We start from the raw sequence: 23,301 nt of genomic DNA on the forward strand, positions 1-23,301 counted from the left end.
CCTAGTTTTGGTGCACTAGGAACATCACCTGTCACTGTCTTTTCCTGAATCTACTGAACGTTCGGAACTTCACTCATTATCATGGTACTCTCCATGAAGGTTTTGTCTCCCTCAGATTCTGCAGTTACTTTTCCGTCCTCAGGGATAGCCAGATATCTATTTAGCACCATTATTTGTGGATCTTCAATTAATGTTGTCTATAGTATATGTGTTGCTAAGAGTTGATCTGTGTGCCTTCTCCATAGTACGTTACTCTTGTCTGCTGTGGTTGTTAAGAGTTGACCTGTGTGTCTCCTCCATTGTACATTACTCTTGTCTGCATGAGACTGGCGCAGCCTTTGTGACAGTGGTGCTGATACTGGAAATAACACCACAAAGGCTGCTATCCCATCACCAAGTAACCATTTATTTACATAGTACATGACACTGATTCAGCTAGCACAGAGATTGCACCTAAAGTGAGCAGAACCTCTGAAGGTCTGGGAAGCATACGCTATCCAACATTTTTCTCCGCTGAGCCACTGCTGAGACAGCACTACTCCGATACAGTAGGGGGAGGCATTGCATGTCAGCACTGCATCTTGTTTGGGATCATAGTGTGCCAGTACCTTAGGCAATGAATGCTGTTAAATCACCCCTTTAACATATATCTGTCAGCCAGGACTCCCTGATTGGATAAGGTTAACATCCCCAGTCAGAAAACTCGTTCTATGAGATCCAACCAGCTCTACGTTGTTCCAACTATGACATCCCTTCCCTTTTAAATCTTGGGACATATGACCATTGCTTTTCTTGTAGCTACTTCTGGGTTGCTTTTGTATCAGGGCCCAGTTCCTCCAATTCTGTCTGCGATACTGGCAACTTGTATGAGCTGTAGCTCACCTCTTGTACCCTGAGCATCTTGGCTGAACTGTATTGTGTTCTTCAGGAGGTAACAGCATCGAGGCTGAAACATCTGCTTTGTCCATCTCATCCTCAGAGGCTTCTTTAACACCAGGTTAAGGGGGAGAACTCACAGCTTCTGACAGCCTTGCCTGATGTCCTGAGGGGCCAGCTATGTTTTGCTCCTGACCAATTTGCAAACGTTGCATCTTTCATGTTTTTCACATGCTTGTTCAGGATCGCCTCACTTTCCTGCACTTTATACGTCACAGGACCTCACCTAACATCGTCCATGCTCTTTACACATTCCAAACTTTGACCCCTGAAGTAAACTACTTCATCTCTTAGATGAGTCTTGTGTCTGGCATTGGCATTCCTGAAGCTTAAAACCAGAATGGACTTTTCCAGTGATGGCACCACCTGTGATATATCTGCCAGTGAGAGATGGCTCCAGGCATCAACATTTGTGTTCAAACTTGTAATTGTATACACTCAGAATAAAAGCCCACCACTTAATTCAATCTGAAGCTATAGGTTACACTGCCTTGTCTTTAATTAGACCTAGCAGAGGTTTGTGATCTATTGTTATTATAAATTTACAGCCATAAAGGTGTTGGTGAACTTTTTGACACTAAAGGTGACTGCCAAACCTTCCTTCTCTATCTGAGTGTATTTGGGGGCAGCACGGTGGCTCAGTGGTTAGCACTGCTGCCTCACAGCACCAGGGTCCCAGGTTCGATTCCAACCTTGAGCGATTATCTGTGTGGAGTTTATACATTCTCCCCGTGTCTGCATGGGTTTCCTCTGGATGCTCTGGTTTCCTCCCACAGTCCAAAGATGTGCAGGTCAGGTGAATTGGCCATTCTAAATTGCCCGTAGTGTTAGGTGTATTAGTCAGAAGGAAATGGGTCTGGATAGGTCACTCTTCAGAAAGTCGGTTGGACACTTGTGGTTCAGCATCAGTGAAGGTCTGGGAAGCATACGCTATCCAACATTTTTCTCCGCTGAGCCACTGCTGAGACAGCACTACTCCGATACAGTAGGGGGAGGCATTGCATGTCAGCACTGCATCTTGTTTGGGATCATAGTGTGCCAGCACCTTAGGCAATGAATGCTGTTAAATCACCCCTTTAACCTCTGGTGTACAACAGACAGATCACATGGACCAATTCTTTTTTATTCCTGCACTATCTTCTTTGTTCCTTCAGTGTCTTGTCAATCATACATTAGATGTAAAGGAGATTTTCCAATGACGGAGATTTACAAAACAACATTTAAAATTTCGAACAACTTTAGTGGAGAAAATAAGGATAAACTGTTTTACAAACTATAGAAATGTTAACCAGAAGAAATAGAATAAGGGCTGTTGGCAAAACAAACAAAGGAGACATATGGGGAATGTTTTCAATATCAGAAGCATTACCTTAAGGAGTGGAAGCAAGTTGAATGACCTTTCTGTTCTCGATTATTTTGTATTTTATTAAGCTACAAAAACAAGTCTTGAAAAAGCTGTTGTGCTCAAAAGTGAGACACTTGATCTTACTCAACTGCGTTCATTCGAGCAAGTGAAAGCTGCAACATCAAATCCAGAAATGATTTTACAACTTGAAAATTTACTTTTGACGTGGCACAATCAATTGGAACAGGTTTGTGTTTAATGCTTGAGCATTTGGTTAACATTATTCTCTAAAATAATAAGCTTGACATGATTAATTTTTAATTTTCCATCATATGTATCATTGAAATACCTGTGTTAAAAAGGGAGTATTGCATGTTGCAATTACAAAACCTGAAAATTCTCCTCCAAGCCACACACATCCTAATTTTGATCAAATCACTGTTTTTTTTTACTGTTTAGTGGATGAAAATCCTTTCATGGACTGGAGGCCTGTGACCAGCAATGTTTTTCAGGGTTTGATGCTGGGTCCACTGTTGTTTGTCATTTATATAAGTGATTTGGATGAGCATATAGGAAACATGGTTAGTAATTTTGTGGATAAGACCAAAATTGGTGGTATGTGGACAGTGAAGAAGGTTATCTAAGAGTACAATGGAATCTTGTTCATCAGGGCCAATGTGCCAAGGAGTGGCAGATGGAGTTTAATTTAGATAAATGCGAGATGTTGCATTTTGATAGGACAAACAAGGGCAGGAATTACACAGTTAATGCTAGGGCCCTGGGGAGTGTTGTCAGAGAGAACTAGGGGTTCAGGTGCATAGTTCCTTCAAAATATCACAGGCAGATAGGGTGGTGAAGAAGGTATTTGACACTACTGCCTGCATCAGAGCATTGAGAACAGGAGATGGAACGTCATGTTACGGCTGTAGAGGATGTTGGCAAGATCACTTTTGGAATACTGTGTACAATTGTGGTTTCCCTGCTATATGAAGGATGTTATTAAATGGGTAAAGGTGCATAAAAGATCTACAAAGATGTTATGAGAACTGGAGAGTTTGAGTAATAAGGAGAGGTTGGATAGGTTGGAACATATGTTCCTGGAAAGTACGAGGTTGAGGCATGATCTTATAAGTTTATAAAATCACAGAGGGGATAAAAACTCTACTCTTTCAAAGTGGTGGATCTCCAGATAGGGCAATGGGTAGAAATGGGCTGTTAGGGTAGTGTGAGGTGAAAGGGGACATGAAGGCTCTTCGTGACCAGATGGAGACTGCTGTTGATGTTGGCTACTGTTCCCTGCCATCACTTGCCATTCTCTAGATATGAAATGTAACTGCAAATTAGCTGGGGTAAGGCCTACAGTAGGTGGATTCAATGTCACTTTGTTGGGTGTAATTGCAGGATCTGCTTGGTGCAGGCATTTGCAGACTCCAGCTATATTTAATTTGCAATAATTTTATCATCCATTTGTAGTGCATGTAGACTAAAGGAGGTTAGGAATCAAATGATAGTCAAAAGATAACTTTCACTACACCATTTGTTCATGGAATTCCTTTGTAGAGTCCCTTCAGTGTGAAAACAGGCCCTTCAGCCGAACAACTCCACACTGATCCTCCAAAGAATAACCCACCCAAATCCATTCCCCACACCCTATATTTACCCCTGACTAATGCGCCTAAACTACATATCCTGAAAACTATGGGCAATTTAGCATGGCCAGTTCACCTAACTTGTGTATCTTTGGGCTGTGGGAGGAAACCAGAGCACCTGGAGAAAACCCACGCAGACATGGAGAGAATGTGCAAATTCCACACAGACAGTCACCTGAGGCTGGAATCGAACCTGGCCAACCCGATAGTGAACCGTGTTACGACACGGTAGTGAACCTTTCTATTAGTTAAACTAAACACCCAGTAAAGTTCACCTCGCCTCGTAATCTTTGAAAACATAAGTAACAGAGAACTCCCAAATTCCACTATTTAAAGAAAGTAATTTTTTTACTCTCAAAGTGAACAAAATTATTCAGAACTCTCAGCCCCCCCCTTTCTCTTAACTGCTGACTGCCTGTCTCCAACTCTATAACAATATGCTGTTCCAAGAAGACACTAACTAAAATTAGATCAACTTAGTTTCAAAACCACACAGCCACTGTCGTCTTCTGTGACTTCACTCTCCAGTTGCTGAATTCCCTGGTTTTTCTTCTTTCTTTTTACTGAGAGTATGTTTCATATGAAAACGTACCTTTGATAGAGAGTGTTTTCTAATTTCTTAAATCTGTCTTGATGGCAGTTGCTCTCTCTGCAATTCTCAAAATGTCCGTATTTTTATGTCAAACATCAGATTGTCTCATTGGTTTGATGTTGGGAAAATAATAAATTCAAACTCAATTGGGTTTTAGTATACTGAGGCAAAATTAAAGCTGATTGGTTAAATTGGAATTGTCAAAACAGCAATCAAAACTCAGGTATCTATTTCGCAGCCAAATGTTACATATTTTCAATTTTTCACTCTTGGACTGTCATCTAGTCATATACACAGGTGCATGTAAGCTTTCAGTTCAGAACAGCTTTCACTCTGTCTTAAATGTATAGTACACACCTTTAACTTCATAACAGAAAAAAAGATCCATCACAATGAAACGATTACTTTTTCTAATTATTAATCCTATTACTATGAAATATATATGTAATTAAGTTATATGTTCATATTGATTGTTGCACACATATATAACATTGGAATCTGTCCAATCTTATCTATACCTTTTCCTTTAAATCCATGATAACATGACTACTGTCACATTTTTACACATCATGTACAATTTGTACGTTAAAAGTTGTAACATAAGATGCCATGAAATAGATTCATTGTCTTTAATTCTTGCCAAGAATGTAAGAGCATTATGGTTTGCGTATAGGACTGCCTCTGACAAATTGTCATATAAACATTAAAATGTTGTAAGGCCAATACCAAACACAATAATTCTTTTTCAATAGTAGAGTATTTTCTCTAGTGGGTGTTGAGTTTGTTTGAAAAGTAGCCAATTGGCTGTTCAATTCCATCATCATCTTCCAGTAGCAGTATGGCTCCAACTCCAATATCACTGGCATCAATTTCAACTTCGAAGGGTTTCAAAAGCTTTGGTGTCGCTAAAACTGGTGCTGTGGTTAATACTGCTCTTAAATTGTCAAATGCCTCCTGGCATTGTTCTGTCCATCAAAATTTTGTGTTTTTCTTCAGTAAATCTGTTAGCCATGCCACCATGCTTCTGACGTTTGGAACAAATTTCTGGTAGAATCTGCATAGTCCCAAAAATTGAAGTTCCTCTTCGAGGTTGGTCGTGGAAGTTCCTCAATGACCTTCATCATTGCGTTCCTTGAGATTATCCTTCCATGATCAATATTATGTCCCAATAACATCACCTCTGCCTTTGCAAATTCTTTAAGTTAGCAGTTTTGCTTCTCATAATCATTCAAAGAGCTGTTCCAACTATCCCATGTGATTTTTCCTTGAATCACTGAAGATCACTGCATGTTCCACATAAACTGCACAACCCGGCCCCAAATCTGTTCATGAGTCTTTGGAATCTGGCTGATGCGTTCTTCATTCCAAAGGGCATCATTTTGAGTTGATATAGCCCATTTAGTGTTACAAACGCATAAATGTCTTTTACTTTCTCGATAAAGGTACCCGCCAATAACCACACAGTAAGAGTAACTTTGTGATTTAAGGGGCTTGTCCAACCTTCTCTGTACCATCCTCCAATCTTGGTATTGGATACGAGTCTGATTTTGTAACGGCATTGACCTTCCGATAGTCCACACAAAATCGTTGAGTCTGATCAGGTTTGGGAATTAACACGATTGGCGAACTCCACTCACTCTGACTTGGTTTGATGATATTATCATCAAGCATAGCATTCACTTCCTTCTGGACATGTGTGGCTTTCAGAGGATTAAGTTTATAGGGGTATTGTTTTATCAAAACAGTATTTCCTACTTCCACCTCATGCACAATAGTATTAGTTCTCATCTTATTCCTGCAAATATCCTCACATGCTGCAAAAAACCTTTCAACTGAATTCTTTGCTCCTGAGACAGATAATTCACTAACCTATGTCACTCCTTAAGGACTTCCTCATCATTTAACGTATTTTAAGGCACATCAACTCCACTATACCCAGATTTGATTCCTTACTCTGTGGGGCAGTTGCTAACACTTGTTTCTCCAGTTCCTTGTCTGTATTTTGGTAAGTGATAAACATATTCACATGACATACCTGACACACTTTTTATTCTATATGGCATGTTTACCAGATAGTATATCTGACATAACTTTTTCTCAATTTGAAAGGAACCACTAAACCTGGTTTTGAAGGGATCTCCTACCACCAGTAACAATACTAATACATCCTCCCCATGGGAAAATGTCAGAATTTTAGAGTTTTTATCCACCACATACTTTATTCTATGCTGTGCCCTCTTCGGGTGCTGTTTAGCTATCTCACCTATCTGATTTAAATCTCTCCCTCACCTCAGATACATAATTCAAGTGTGAGACCTCCAATTTTGGTGCTGTCAATTTTTCTTTAATTAATTTCAAAGGCCCTCTCACTTCATATCTGAATATTAAATCAAAGGGAGTACACTGAGTAGATTCACTTGGTGAATCTCTAATGGCAATCAATGTGAATGGAATACCTTTATCCCAAATATTCGGGTATTCCTGACAGTACACTCTTTACGTGGTCTTCAGGTTCTGATGCCCCCTTTCCAAAGCTCATTGGGATTCAGATGGTATGTACTTGATTTAAAGTTCTATATAGAACATCAAACAGTATAGCACACTTCAGGCCCTTTGGTCTACGATGCTGTGCTGAATATTCATCTAAGATCATCCCAACCTACACATCCCTCAAATTTACTGCCATCCATGTGCTTGTCCAGCAGTCACTTAAATGTCCCTAATGTCTCTGAGTATATTATCACTACTGGCAATGCATTCCACACACCTACCCCTCTCTGCGTAAAGAACCTAACTCTGATATCTGCCCTATACCTTCCTCCAATGACGCTTTGTGACAGCCAATTCTGCCCTGGGGAAATGTCTCTGGCGATCTACTCTATCTATCCCTCACATTACCTTGTACATCTCTATCAAGTCATCACTCTTCCTTCTTCTCTCCATGTGAAAAGCCCTAGTTTACTCAAACTCTCTTCATATGACAAGCCCTCCAATCCAGGCAGCATCCTGGTGAATCTCCCTTGCGTCCTCTCTGAAGCATCCAAGTCCTTCCTATAATGAGGCGACCAGAACTGGACACAGCATTCCAAGTGTGGTATAACCAGGGTTTAATAGAACTGCAGCAAAACCTAGCAGCTCTTAAACTCAATCCCCGTTAATGAAATCCAAAACACCATACGACTTCTAAACAACTCTATCAACTTGGGTGGCAACTTTGAGAATCTATGTACGTGGACCCCAAGATCCTGCTATTCCTCCACACTGCCATGAATCCTGTCTTTGACTCTGTATTCAGCAATCAAATTTGACCCTCCAAAATGAATCACTTTGCATTTATCTAGGTTGAATTCCATCTGCCATTTCTCAGCCCAGTTCTGCATCCTGCCAATGTCTTGTTGTAGCCACTATCAACAACACCGTAGACCTTTGTGTCATCAGCAAACTTACAAACCCACCCTTCCACTTCTTCATTCAAGTCATTTATAAAAACTACAAAGAGCAGAGGCCTAGGAACAGATCCCTGCGGAGCACCATTGGTCAGTGACCTTCAAACGGAATACTTTCCATCCACTACCACTCGCTGTCTTCTTTCAGCCAGCCAATTCTGTATCCAGATAGCCAAATTTTCCTGTATCCCATACTTCCTAACTTTCTGAATGAGTCTACCATGGGGAACCTGATCAAATGCCTAACTGAAGTCCATATACACCACATCCACTGCTTGACCTTCATCAATTTATCTCGTTACATCCTCAAAGAACTCAATAAGGCTATGCTATCTTTAATCAAACTATGTTTTTCCAAATAGTTATAAATCCTGTCTGTCAGAATCCTTTCCACTACCTTGCTTACCACAGAAATAAGACTGACTGAAGTATAATTCCCAGGGATTTCCCTTTGCCTTTCTTGAACAGAGGAACAACATTTACTTCGCTCCAATCATCTGATACTACTTCCATGAAGAGTGAGGATGCAAAGATCATTGCCAGAGGCGCAGGAATCTTACTCATCGCTTCCCATAGTAACCTTAGATATATTTGGATCGCACCTGGGACTTATCTGTCTTGATGCTTCCCAGAATTTCCAGCACATCCACATTCTCAATATCAATCTGTTCAAGCCTTTTAACCTGCTCCATGGTGTTCTCGCTATCAACAAGGTCCCTCTCTCTAGTGAATACTGAAGCAAAAATCTCATTTAGGGCCTCCCGTACCTTTCCAGACTCCAAGCACAAGTTCGGTCCACTATCCCTGATCAGCCCTACCCTTTCTTTTATCATTCTTTTATTCCTCATGTAAGTGTAGATTGCCTTTGGGTTTTCCCTAATCCTTCCCAGCAAGGTTTTTTTGTGCCCCCTCCTAGCTCTCCTCAGTCCAGTTTTGAGTTTTTTCCTAGCTATCCTGTAATCATCTAAAGTTGTGCTAGATCCTTGCTTCCTCAACTTTAAGTAAGTGTCCTTCTTCCTCTTCACAAGAAGTTCCTCTTCTCTTGTCATCCAAGGCTCCTTCACCTTACCATTCCTTGCCTGTCTCAGTGAGATAGTTATCCAAGTCTCGCAACAAGTGCACCTTAAATAGCCTCCCATTCCTGTTGTGCATTTCCCATACATCAGTTGTTTCCAATCTATACTCCACAGCTCCTATCTAATTGTATCTAATCAGCTCCTATCATTTCCCCTCCCCCAATTAAATACCTTACCATACTGTTTGTTCCTATCCTTCTCCATGGCTATGGTAAAGGTGAAGCAGTTGTCACTGTCACTGAAATGCTCTCCCACCGAGAGATCTGACACCTGGCCTGGCTGGGTGCCTAGCACCAAATCCAATCTGGCCTCCCCCTAGTCAGCCTATCTACATGTTAAGCTGAAAATGTGTTGCTGGAAAAGCGCAGCAGGTCAGGCAGCATCCAAGGAGCAGGAGAATCGATGTTTCAGGCATGAGCCCTTCTTCAGGAATGAGGAGAGTGTGCCAAGCAGGCTAAGATAAAAGGTAGGGAGGAGGGACTTGGGGAGGGGTGTTAGAAATGCGATAGGTGGAAGGAGGTTAAGGTGAGAGTGATAGGCCAGAGTGGAGGTGGGGGTGGAGAGGTCAGGAAGAAGATTGCAGGTTAGGAATGCGGTGCTGAGTTCGAGGGTTGCGACTGAGACAAGGTGGGAGGAGGGGAAATGAGGAAACTGGCTGAATCTCTCTGCTTAGCCCATACGCATAAAGAGAGCTACTAACTCTATTACCCTTTTTGCCTAAATACTCTGTGATTGAATTGCCTCTGGAAATCTGGTAGACACATCCATAATAGTTGGCAAATACTGGTTCCCACCTTTAGTTTTAAGGAGGGGACCTGCACAATGAATCATCATCCAAGTGAGAGGTTCTTTGAGTATGAGTATCAGCAACAAAGGTGCTGGTTTTGTTACTGCCCATGGTTTACCTACCATTTGGCATGTATGACATGTATGGCAAAATGTAACCACATCCTTGTGCAGTCCAGGCCACTAGAAGTGCTTTTGTGCCTGAGTCTTCCTCACTCTTAGGTGACCTCCGACTGGTAATTCATCTGCTATCTATAACACTTCCTGTCTGTATGCTACTGTCAACACATCTGGTGCACTTCCTCTCATTTCTCCTCCTCACTAAGCTACCATGGTCTCCATTTTCATCTTAGGATTCTATCTTTAAGATAATAACTTTCAGGAACACATTCTGATTTCTTTTCTGAGTATGCATCAATATATATATCTTGAGTTGAGTTATATATGTTGAGTTAAGTCCACTAGCCTTTCAGGAATAAACACATCTGCCTAACTGCCTTTGACAATTCAAGCTTTTCCTGCAACATTACATCAAACAGGGTATCAGCCAACTGAACCTCAACTCCTTTGTTTTTCTCTTTTAGTTTTTCATTCTTGCTGTGATTGTGACAGTGGGATCCTGTTGCTATACAGTCTGAAAACAAATCCAGGGTGTTTTTCTTTTAACATGCCAGTTCCATGGTCTTCATTTGGCTTCTCCACAACAAGGGGTGTCACTCCCACCTTGGATCCTGCAAAATCGTTCCCAAGAACAAAATATATGTTCTTGGCTATTTGGCTCTCCAGAGTGATCTTGCACAAGTTGGAGAGCAAAATCAAGACTAGGGAAGTATCAGTGGGAGTGATTGACAGAGTATCAGTTCCAGGAATGTAGTTTATTCTAAATGCAAAATTTCTGACCATCTATTCCACAAATTACCACTCTCTCAGGTAACATGTCAAAAAGAGTACAAATATGTTCATTTGAAACTGTTAGAGACTGATTAGATCCCGTATCTTTCAAAATTATACCTCTTTTCCCTTCTCCCCCTGTTCTTTCTGAGTAATCTTTACCTACAGAAGTAACGTATTTACGGAGATTCAGCCCTAACTCAATACCCAGCCCCTGCCTAGACTGTGCACTCTCCTGCAGCTCCTCGACTCTTGTTGGGGGTTTCCTTTACTACTTCCACTAATCCCATTGGCTTAGCCTCTTTTACCACATCTTTTCCCACAGTGCCTTTCTTCAACGACCAGCACTGTGACTTTACATGTCCCACCTTACCACAGTGGAATCACCTGAGGCCTTTCACCTCCTTTCCACCCTCTTGGGCTTCTTTTTTCACCTGTGGTGAACTCTTACCAGTGTGCTCTACTCGGTGTTTTGTAGTGTAGAATCTCCCCTTTTCCCAATTTTTACCTCTGACAATGAAATTCTTGCTGGAAGCTAAATTTTGCCTGATGCACCAACACATATTCATCTGCCATCTCTACTGCTCTTCCCACGTCTTGAACTATATGTTCACCCACCTGAAATCATATCATCTCTGGAAGTGAGTTTTAAACTCCATCAGCAGAATAATCTCTCTTAGAGCCTCTTAGGTCTTTTCTATTTTTAAGACCTGCACCCATCTATCAAAATTACTATGTTTAATTCTTTTGAACTCAACATAAGTCTGACCTGGTTTCTTCATGTTTTTAAGCTACTGTCTATGCATTTCTGGTACCAATTCATAAGCACTCAAAATAGGCTTTTTGATATCTGCATAATCTCTTGACTCCCTCATCTGACAGTACTACGAATAGGCGAAGGTGAGTACTGCAGATGGTGGAAATCAGGAAACCTGATGACAGGCTTTTGACCGAAATGTCAATTTTCCTGCTCCTCAGATGCTGCCTGACCTGCTGTGCTTTTCCAACACGACTCTAATCTAGCACTGCAAGTACCTCACTAGCTCTGCCTACCAGCTCAGTCTGAACTAGCATTACCCACAAGTTGGAGAAAGTGAGGACTGCAGATGCTGGAGATCAGAGCTGAAAAATGTGTTGCTGGAAAAGTGCAGCAGGTCAGACAGCATCCAAGGAGCAGGAGAATCGACGTTTCGGGCATAAGCTCTTCTTCAGGAAGGGCTTATGCCTGAAAGTTACCCACAAGTTCTCTGGCCATTCCATCTTGCCGTGCCAATTTTTCAAATGAAATAATGAAAGCTTTGACATCTTTCTCATTAAAATCTGACAATGGTGAAACATGTTTGTATATATCATTACCTTTCTGTTCATCTCCATCCTGTTGACTTTGCTGACTAATTCACAAGTTCTGAAGTTCAAATTCTCTCTCTCTTTTTGCTCAGCTAAGAAACTTCTTTCCCTTTCTTTATCTTCTAACTCCATTTGCCTCAATTGCAATTTAAGTTTTACAAACTCTGCTGCACTTGTCTGTTTCTCTGATACACCCGAGTGCCTGACCAACTCCATTAAACATGCAGCCTTTCTTTTGTCCCTGGTTAAACACAATTCTAATCTATTTGCTAATTCTAAAAATATATCCTTCCTCTTATCTTTCTAAACTTTTTTGGCAAATTTGGGAAGGATCTTCAAAACCTAGACCCTCTTTAGCAATCTTAAGAGCCATTTCTCTCTCTTTTAAGTTCACCAACTCCAAGTAACTGAAGTTAAGCAAATTGTCTCACCTACATTTTATTTAAATATCCAGGACACTAATCGGCAAGTGTTTACATTTGTGGGACCTTCTGTCTGAATCTCAGACTGTATCTGTCTAACTCTGTTGAAATCCATCCAAATCCCAGACCAAGCCCCCAAACTATTATGACATGGTGGTAAATCCTCCTGCTAATTAAACCAAACACTCAGAATAGCTCACCTCGCCTCATAATCTGTTAAAATATGAGTGACAGATAGGTTATGTTATGGTAGTTGGAATAGAATGTAAATTAATGTGAGATTATGTATTTTGTTCGGAAGAATTGAAATGTTGTTTAAATGGAGGGACATTCTGTGGTATGGAAGATCTGAGTGTTCTGGTATAGGAATCATGAAGATTGTATACTGGTATAGCAACTCATTGGGGAAAAAATAAATGCCACATTCCATTTGCAAGTTGAATGTAACATACAAGTAAAGAAGTTTCATTATAAATGTGCAGGGCGTTTGTGAGACCACATTTGGAGTATGTTTAGATTTTTTGGCCCCTTGTTTGGAAACAAATATATGATTGCTTTCAAAACACTTTTGAAAAGGTGCATTCTACTTATTTCTGTGAAGGAAGTTTGACTAAGGTCTACATCCATGAGAAAAATGAGTTTTTTTTGTTGAAACCTGTAAGGTATTGGTTGGTCTGGACAAAGTGGATACTCGGAGGACATCTGTCATGAAGGAGACTAAAGCTGGAAGACAGTTTAAAAACAAAATATCTTCCTTTTAAGACAAAGAGATGATTCTTTTTATTTCAGAGGCTGGAATTCTCTTCCTTAGAAACTAATGGAGGCTGGATCTTTAAATTTATTCAAGGCTACGTTAGTTAAGTTTTTGAGAATGTTACAAAGTTGTGTAGAGTAATCGTGAATCAGAAGGCAGGAAGCTAGAATTTGGTTTAAAAAAATGTTTGGTGGGGGGAGGGGATGAATCTTAGGACATTTACACTTAATGGTAAGGTCCTAGGGAGTGTTGCTGAACAAAGAAACCCTTGAGTGCAGGTTCATAGCTCCTTGAAAGCGGAGTCACACATTGGATAGTGAAGAAGGTGTTTGATATGCTTTCGTTTATTGGTCAGAGTATTGAGTACAGGAGTTAGGAAGTCATGTTACGGCTGTATAGGACATTGGTTAGGCTACTGTTGGAATATTGCATGCAATTCTGGTCTCCTTCCTATCAGAAAGATGTTGTGAAACTTGAAAAGGTTCAGAAAAGATTGACAAGGGTGTTGCCAGGGTTGGAGGATTTGAGCTATAGGGAGAGGTCGAACAGGCTGGGACTGTTTACCCTGGAGCGTCGGAGGCTGAGGGGTGACCTTATAGAGGTTTACAAAATTGTGTGGGGCATGGATAGGGTAAATAGACAAAGTCTTTTCCCTGCGGTCAGGGAGACCAGAACTCGAGGGCATAGGTTTAGGGTGAGAGGGGAAAGACATAAGAGAGATCTAAGGGACAACCTTTTCACATAGAGAGTGGTACATGTATGGAATGAGCTGCCAGAGGAAGTGGTGGAGGTTGGTACAATTGCAACGTTTAAGTGGCATTTGGATGGGTATATGAATTGGAAGGGTTTGGATGGATATGGGCTGGGTGCTGGCAGGTGGGATTGGATTGGGTTGGGATATCTGGTCGACATGAATGGTTTGGACTGAAGGGTGTGTTTCCATGCTGTACATCTCTATGACTCTAATGCATGATTCCTTTAAGAAGTAAAGTGCTTTTCTAAGCTTAGAGATTTATACAGAAAAATGGATGTAAGTAAATGCAGATTACAGACAAGTCTGAAATTGAAACATGTATCAATTGGCTATGTGATTGGAAACCTTAAGCTTGTTTTGATGTTTTGGCAACTAGCTTGAATTAGCCAATTAGTTTAAGTCAATCCTAATTCACAAAAATTGATGTGTCATCCAAGGTATACAAGGATAGTTTTTGAAAATCGGTGTGAGAAATATACATTTAGCTCTCACAAGATATCTCTAAACTCTCTAAAAATGCACCATGTCTCTGTAAAATGTACCATGACACTTCAAACTAACAGTCCTCACAGAAGAATTCACAGACAAAATATCCCTGACAGCAGGATCAGCAGAAGAAAGTCGTTTATGGCTGGAGAGATAATGGAGAAGGCAGAACGTTCCAGAAGACATATTCAGTGTAGACTTTGAGAGACGAAGTCTTAATTTATTTTTTCGTATTACTTGATTTTGTATAAGTGGGACTTGTGTGTCATTGGAACAAAATACCAGTTGAACTTAGTTTGGAGAGGAAATAGTAGTTGGGGAGAGTTATTTGGTTTTTTTATGAAGTTGAAAGCATGTACTGTGCCTTTAAGAGAGAATGAATGCTGTTTTGCACTGACAGCTTCCAAGCACATGCCATATGACTAGGTAACAGTCTGAGAGTGTACTGGATGATTGAAAATATGTTACATTTGGCTGTGAAATAGATACCTGAATTGGTTGCTGTTTTAGGAAAAAGTGAGGTCTGCAGATGCTGGAGATCAGAGCTGAAAATGTGTTGCTGGTTAAAGCGCAGCAGGTCAGGCAGCATCCAAGGAACAGGAAATTGGACGTTTCGGGCATAAGCCCTTCATCAGGAATGAGGAAAGTGTGTCCAGCAGGCTAAGATAAAAGGTAGGGAGGAAGGACTTGGGGGAGGGGCGATGGAGATGTGATAGGTGGAAGGAGGTCAAGGTGAGGGTGATAGGCCGGAGTGGGGTGGGGGCGGAGAGGTCAGGAAGAAGATTGCAGGTTAGGAGGGCGGTGCTGAGCTTGAGGGAATCGACTGAGTCAAGGTGGGAGGAGGGGAAATGAGGAAACTGGAGAAATCTGTGTTCATCCCTTGTGGTTGGAGGGTTCCCAGGTGGAAGATGAGGCGCTCTTCCTCCAACTGTCGTGTTGTTATGTTCTGGCGGTGGAGAAGTCCAAGGACCTGCATGTCCTTGGTGGAGTGGGAGGGGGAGTTAAAGTGTTGAGCCACGGGGTGGTTGGGTTGGTTGGTCCGGGCGTCCCAGAGGTGTTCCCTGAAGCGTTCCGCAAGTAGGCGGCCCATCTCCCCAATATAGAGGAGGCCACATCGGGTGCAGCGGATGCAATAGATGATGTGTGTGGAGGTGCAGGTGAATTTGTGGCGGATATGGAAGGATCCCTTGGGGCCTTGGAGAGAGGTAAGGGAGGAGGTGTGGGCGCAAGTTTTGCATTTCCTGCGGTTGCAGGGGAAGGTGCCGGGAGTGGAGGTTGGGTTGGTGGGGGTTGTGGACCTGACGAGGGAGTCACGGAGGGAGTGGTCTTTTCGGAATGCTGATAGGGGAGGGGAGGGAAATATATTCCTGGTGGTGGGGTCCGTTTGGACGTGGCGGAAATGACGGCGGATGATACGCTGTATACGGAGGTTGGTGGGGTGGTAGGTGAGAACCAGTGGGGTTCTGTCCTGGTGGCGGTTGGAAGGGTGGAGGAGCGGGAAGTGGAGGAGATGCAGTGGCGGGCATCGTCGATCATGTCTGGGGGGGATATCTGCGGTCTTTGAAGAAGGAGGCCATCTGGGCTGTACGGTATTGGAACTGGTCCTCCTGGGAGCAGATGCGGCGGAGACGAAGGAATTGGGAATATGGGATGGCGTTTTTACAGGGGGCAGGGTGGGAGGAGGTGTAGTCTAGGTAGCTGTGGGAGTCAGTCGGTTTATAGTAGATGTCTGTATTGATTCGGTCACCGAGCTAGAAATGGAAAGGTCTAGGAAGGGGAGGGAGAGATCTGAGACAGTCCAGGTGAATTTGTGGCCGGGGTAGAAGGTGTTGGTAAAGTGGATGAACTGTTCAACCTCCTCGTGGGAGCACGAGGCAGCGCCGATACAGTCATCAATGTAGCGGACGAAAAGGTGGGGGGTGGTGCCAGTGTAGTTGCGGAAGATGGACTGTTCCACATATCCTACGAAGAGGCAGGCATAGCTGGGGCCCATGCGGGTGCCCATGGCAACTCCTTTAGTTTGGAGGAAGTGGGAGGATTGGAAAGAGAAGTTGTTCAGGGTGAGGACCAGTTCAGTCAGTCGAAGGAGGGTGTCAGTGGAAGGGTACTGGTTGGTACGGCTGGAAAGGAAGAAGCGGAGGGCTTTGAGTCCTTCGTGATGGGGGATGGAGGTGTACAGGGACTGGATGTCCATCGTGAAGATAAGGCGTTGGGGACCGGGGAAGCGAAAATCATGGAGGAGGTGGAGGGCATGGGTGGTGTCCCAAATGTAGGTGGGGAGTTCTTGGACTAAGGGGGTCAGAACCGTGTCGAGGTACGCGGAGATGAGTTCGGTGGGGCAGGAGCAGGCTGAGACAATGGGTCGGCCGAGGCAGACAGGTTTGTGGATTTTGGGCAGGAGGTAGAAACGTGCGGTGCAGGGTTGTGGGACTATGAGGTTGGAGACGGTGGATGGGAGATCCCCTGAGGTGATGAGGTTATGGATGGTCTGGGAGATGATGGTTTGGTGGTGGGAGGTGGGGTCATGGTCAAGGGGGCAGTAGGAGGTGGCGTCCGCAAGCTGGCGTTTGGCCTCAGCAGTGTAAAGGTCGGTGCACCAAACTACTACCGCGCCTCCCTTGTCTGCCGGTTTGATGGGGAGGTTGGGGTTGGAGCGGAGGGAGTGGAGGGCTGCACGTTCTGAGGGTGAGAGGTTGGAGTGAGTAAGAGGGGTGGACAGGTTGAGTCGGTTAATGTCACAGCGGCAGTTGGCTATAAAGAGATCGAGGGCGGGTAAGAGGCCAGCACGGGGTGTCCAGGTGGATGGGGTGTGTTGGAGGTGGGAGAAGGGGTCGTCAGAGGGTGGGCGAGAGTCTTGGTTGAAAAAGTAGGCACGGAGGCGAAGGCGGCGGAAGAATTGTTCAATGTCTCGCCGCGTGTTGAACTCATTAATCCGAGGGCGTAGGGGAATGAAGGTGAGGCCTCTGCTGAGGACTGATCTTTCATCCTCAGAGAGGGGGAGGTCTGGAGGGATGGTGAATACCCGGCAAGGCTGGGAGCTAGGACTTTGTGTGGGACTGGAGCTGGGAGTGGGGGTGGGGTTAGGCGCAGGGGCGGGGACGGAGATCGACATGCAGGCGGGGTTCGACGTGGTGACGAAGATCGATGTGGGGGCGGGGTTAGGCGTGGGGGCGAGGTCACGTGTGGTGACAGAAGTCGGCGTGGGTGCGGGGTTACGTGTGATGACGAAAGTCAGCGTGGGGGCGGAGACACATGAGGCGTTGTGGTCGTGCAGGTTAGTGATGTCACTGGGGGTGGAAGTGGCTGCGGCGACGGCAACCAAAGGGGCGGAAATGGTTGTGGCGACGAAAGAAACGTTGCTATTCCCGATGGCCGCGGGAGTCGCGAATCCGTCGGCGATCTTCCTGGCGATCGTGGAAGTGGTTGTCTGGGCTGTTTTGACAGCAATTCGAATTTAACCAATCAGTTTAAACTATGCTGAAAAAGCATAGCAGGTCAGGCAACATCCAAGGAGCAGGTGAATCGATGTTTTTGGCATAAGCCCTTCATCAGGAATAACTTATGCCCAAAATGTCAATTCTCCTCCTTGGATACTGCCTGACCTGCTGTGCTTTTCCAGCACTACACCCTCATTTCTGATCTCCAGCATCTATAGTCCTCCCCTTCTCCTAATTTAAATTATGCTCCCAGATCTCCAATCGAAATTGAATTTGTTGTTTTTCCCAACATCGAACAATGAGATAATCTGATGTTGGGGATATTAAAAAAAAGGCATTTTTAAAGCTAGACAGAGTAACTGCCATTGAGGGAGAGAGAGAGAGAGAGAGAGAGAGAGAGACCCAAAAGATTGAAACACTGTCTATCAAAGTTACCTTTTCATATGAAACATCTTTGCGGTAGAAGAAAGAAGATGACTCAGGGAAATTTTCAGCTGAAACAAAATACTGGAGACGACAGTCGCTGTATAGCTTTGAAATTAAGTTGATGTAATTTTAATAAGTGTTTATTGGAACAACATATTGTTGTAGAGTTGAAGGCAGGTACTAAGCAGTTAAGAGAAAGGAGGGCTTAGAGTTATAAATAGTTATGGTTTAATGTTTATTTTTAGAGTTAAAGAATAAATTGATATTATTTTCTTTAAATAGTGAATTTTGGGAGTTCTCTGTCACTCATGTGTTTTACCAGATTACGAGGTTAGATGAGCTATTCTGGGTGTTTATTTTGAATTAAAAGAGTGGTTCACCGTCGTGTCCTAACAGTTTGTTAGTAATTCTGCTACTTTGTTCACTGTTAGGGTCAAATCGATAAATTGTTACTTATCAGGGATTTTATTTCATCTAACCATTCCTTTTAACAGATTATAAAGGCAAGGCAAGGTTCTCTAGGTGTTTGGGTTTAATTATCAGAGGGGTTTGATCTTTCCTCTTTATAACAATAGACAAGGAAATCAATGGTTATGGGATGCAGATTGTAAAGTGAAAGTGAGCCCACAACCAGATCAACTGTAAATTGAATGGTAGAGCAGGCTTAAAGTGCCAAAGAACCTCGTCCTGCTCCTCAGCTCTATTTTCCTAATAAGTCAGAGAAACTACAAACATTAAGGTCTCCTTTTTTTTTCAAACTGTAGGTGCTGGCACAAAGCAATCAAGTGAGAAAAGAAGCTGAAAATTCAGGTCCACTCACTGAATTGGAATATTGGAAATGCATGTCTGCTAAGTTCAATTCCATCATTGAACAGCTCAGAGGCCAGCATTGCAAGGCAGTAATCAATGTTTTAAAAGCAAGTCAGTCAAAAATGTTAAAGGTAAAGATTATCAAGAAAAAGAACATGTGGACATTTTATCACAATATTATTATTACAATGACTTTTGAAAATATTTGAATAATATTTTATAATCATAATTAGCTGAGGATTTTTGAATAGACCTGCATCAATTTTAGAAAATAAAATTATGCATATGTATCTTAAGGTTCAGTACCACTACGCCCTCCCATTCCTTGAGCTGATGTTAACTATTGTATACCAGGTGAAATCAGTAGTGTAGACCAGATCAATACTCTGGCGAATAAGAGAGGCTAATGACAAGGTAAGAACACAATGCGATTTGCACTTTTACAAAACAACAAAGACACTTGTAAAAAGTCACCTTCTCTGACACTTTCTGTAAGACCATCAGTAAATAAATATATATTATACAGTTTCAAAAGTGGGTGGAATGCTATCCGAGTGAATACTGTAGAAATTCAGCATGTCTGGTAGCATTTGAGAGAAACTGGGTGCATGTTACAAGTCTGGTATGATTTCTTCTATTCTTCTGAGATCACCTCAAAATCATTATTATTAATGTTATTTGCACAAAGCTTTAATACTTATGCAAGGATATTTTGTATTTTGCTCAGGTAAATTTCAGGCCACTAGACTCACTGCAAAAAGTTGGTAGGTTTGAAGCAGCATTCAGGGATGGGACACTATTCTGAGTTATGTGTGTTTAGAAAGAGCCAGTCTATATAGATCTTATTTTTAGTGTGCCTTTACCAGTTAGTTACAACTCAGCATCATCTTCACTCAGTTTTCCAGAGCCTTCCATTAAAAAGACAGTATGCTTATTAACATATACATTTACTCCTGTAACAAGAGGTCCTCACTTAACATTACACCAATAATATTGTTTATGTCGCATTAATATAAATCTCCAATTGGAAACCTGCATTTGCAATGTGCTGCTACTGTTACACGTAAACATCATCATACATAATGCATTCTTGCATTACTCTCATCTCGAGCCTATAAGGGCTGGATCCCTAGTCCTGTGTATGGTGGGCAGTGGACAATTGTGGAAGAGCATAGTTCATCTCAGACAAATAGAGAACATAACAAATAGGAGCTGGACTTGGCCATTTGTCCCCTTCCACCTGCTTGATGATTCAGTCAGATCATGGTTGATCTGATTGTGGTTTTAATTTCACATTCTTGCCTGAGCCTTTAGTCCTTGACTCTTGACAGCCTAAATTTCTGCCTAACTGAGCTTTCAATATATTCAGTGATCCAGCTTTGAATGCTGAATTCCAAATAGCAAGAAATGATATAGAGTCGGAAGGCGTAGAATCTTTGTGGATAGTGTTAAGAACAGCAAAGGAAGAATATGTGGGGAAGAAAATAAATCAGGAGATGGAAAAGGCATGTAAGAAATAATCCTGGGATCTTCAACATGCAGATGGACTGGGAAAATGGGTTGGTAGCAGATCTCAAGAAAAAAACTTGGTGGAATGTTTATGAGATGGTTTTAATGTAGCAGCTTGTGGTAGATGCCAATAGGTAACAGACAGTTCTGGATTTGATGATTTGTAATAAGGCAGACGGGATTAGGGAACTTCAGGTGAAGGAACCCCTAATGATAGAATTCACCCAGTGATTTGACAAGAATAATTTGTAATCAGGTGTAATTGTATTACACTTGAGTAAAGGTAACTACAAAGTCATGAATGAGGAGTTGGACAGAGTTGATTGGTCTGGGAACCTAGCAGGGGAGGTGGTGGAGCAGCAATGGCAAGAGTTTCTCGGGTAATTCAGGAGGCACAGCAGAAATTCACCCCAAGAAAGAAGCATACTTAGCAGAGGCTGAGGCAACCTTTGCTGACAAGGGAATTCAGGGACAGCATAAAAAGCAAAAGGAAAAGTGTACAATGTGGTGAAGATTATTGGGATGTCAGAGGATTGGGAAGCCTTCAGAAACCAACAGAAGATAACTAATTAACAATATGCAGGGAGTGAAATAGCTCCACAGAGGCCGGTATTTGTAACCAAGTCACCCTCGATTTGAACAGTTCTTGACTTTAGAACTGCCTCATTCAGAGATAGGTACCAGAGTGTCAGCATCTTTTTATATGTCAGCTAGGGAATCTGTAATTGGAAATTGTACAAAAAAGAGTCCCTGTTTGGAAACGGTACAAATCCACTATGTACAGGCTCCACCTCCCCAGAATTGGTCCCAATGCTCCGTAAATCTTAACCCTCTTCCTCATGCAATCTTTTCAGCCAAATGTTGATTCTGTATATCCTGCCATGTCTTACACCTTTAACTTAATTAATCGTTACAATGTCAAATACTTCTAATACTAACTTGAAAGTGTTGGTGTTCTCTGATCCAATAATAATTTTTCAAAACTTACCTGCCATTTACCAACAACAGTTTCCAGAAGTTGATTAGGCTCATGTTCCTGTACCGGCCTGAAACGCTCGCTACCGACCTTCATCTCACGATGTTGTGTCTCCTGTCCTCTGAACTTTGCCTTTTGTTTTGGTTAGAGGAGAAATGAGGGATGGAAACACCAAAGTAATGTAATGTTTTGGGTTGGCCCATCACACCTGCACTGACTGCAAAGTCAACTCCCAGAGTGCAAATGAGCAATGTCTCAGCATCCTCTGATTATATTTGCTAATATTTTCGAATCTATTCTTACTGTTCCACAACCTGAAGAATCTAGCAGATTACAATCAGTGCATCCACTTTCTCTGCAGCCATTTGAATTTATGATTCTTTGTTTAAGATAATGAGTTTGATAGTACTTGTCAATATTAAATCCCATTCCTATTCCTATTACTTTTTCTCTCGTAGTTCTTATCATTTTGTATTCTTTCTTCCCTTTTGCTACTTGATTTTTTTTGACTAACTTTAGGATGCTTTTCATCTCTTCTGCTTTGAAGACAATTGCAAAATATTTGTTCAAAGCCTTTGCTATTTCCCAATATTAATTCCACAGACTCACCTGCCAAAGGGCCAGAATTCACTTACTGCTATTCCTTTCTATATACATTGAGAAGTTTTGACTGTCTTCCTATATTTTTCTACTTCTCTTTCATAATTCACTTTTTTTTCCTTTTGTAAAGGCTTTCTTTGCTTTCCCTTTGGTAAATCTCTGTGAATTTAATCATATCTCTTCAAGAAACTAGTGGGCGGCACGGTGGCACAGTGGTCAGCACTGCTGCCTCACAGCGCCAGAGACCTGGGTTCAATTCCCACCTCAGGCGCTGTGTGGAGTTTGCACGTTCTCCCCATGTTTGCGTAGGCTTTCTCTGGGTGCTCCGGTTTCCTCCCGCAATCCAGAAATGTGCAGGTTAGATGATTTGGCCAGGCTAAATTGCCCGTAGTGTTAGGGGAATGTAGGGTCTGGGTGGGTTGCGCTTCGGCGGGTCGGTGTGGACTTGTTGGGCCGATGGGCCTGTTTCCACACTGTAAGTAATCTAAAAACATTATTCTTGAACGTGTGTTTGCAAAGCTCATGCCTCTAATACCTTGTAGGGTGTTTTCCTCCCTCATACCTCCATAGCCTTCTACTTCTGAAAAAATCTTCTCACCAACTCCAAAGGAACTCAGGACTTCACACCCTTCCTGATGAAGAGCTTATGCCCAAAATGTCAATTCTTCTGCTGCTCGGATGCTACCTGACCTGCTGTGCTTTTCCAGCACCACCGTTTTGACTCAGGACTTCACACCTATAGTGATTGCTAACAGTATAAGCTCTGATATTATGGGCATTTACCCCTCCATGAACATTTCTCACTATTGTACTGATTTCACCCTGTATTGATAGAGCTGTCTCTTTTTCCTTTCTCCTGTCCTTCCAAATGGTCAATCATCCTTGAACATTTCGGGTTCCAGCTTTGGTGGCCTCAAAACCACGGGAGGAAACTTTGAAGAATGGCTGTTGGAGATTAATTTAGATAAATGTGAGCAGGACGTACACAGTCAATGGTAGGGCCCTGGGGAGTGTTGTACAACAGAGAGATCTTGTCTTCTATGCTCGCTTTGAGCAGAA

General features: G+C 42.4%; 1 protein-coding gene across 1 annotated transcript in view; it reads left to right on the top strand.

The window, feature by feature from the left end:
* The window catches only part of LOC132834399 (dynein axonemal heavy chain 8-like), a 1,143,262-nt gene that overhangs the window by 117,591 nt on the left and 1,002,370 nt on the right, over window positions 1-23,301 (top strand). Inside the window, exons 6-7 of the mRNA XM_060853284.1 lie at window positions 2,368-2,528; window positions 19,112-19,288. Of these exons, the coding sequence (XP_060709267.1) occupies window positions 2,368-2,528; window positions 19,112-19,288 (338 nt within the window). The remainder of the gene's footprint in view (window positions 1-2,367; window positions 2,529-19,111; window positions 19,289-23,301) is intronic.

This window comes from Hemiscyllium ocellatum, chromosome 3, assembly GCF_020745735.1.
Source record: "Hemiscyllium ocellatum isolate sHemOce1 chromosome 3, sHemOce1.pat.X.cur, whole genome shotgun sequence".
NCBI lineage: Eukaryota > Metazoa > Chordata > Chondrichthyes > Orectolobiformes > Hemiscylliidae > Hemiscyllium > Hemiscyllium ocellatum.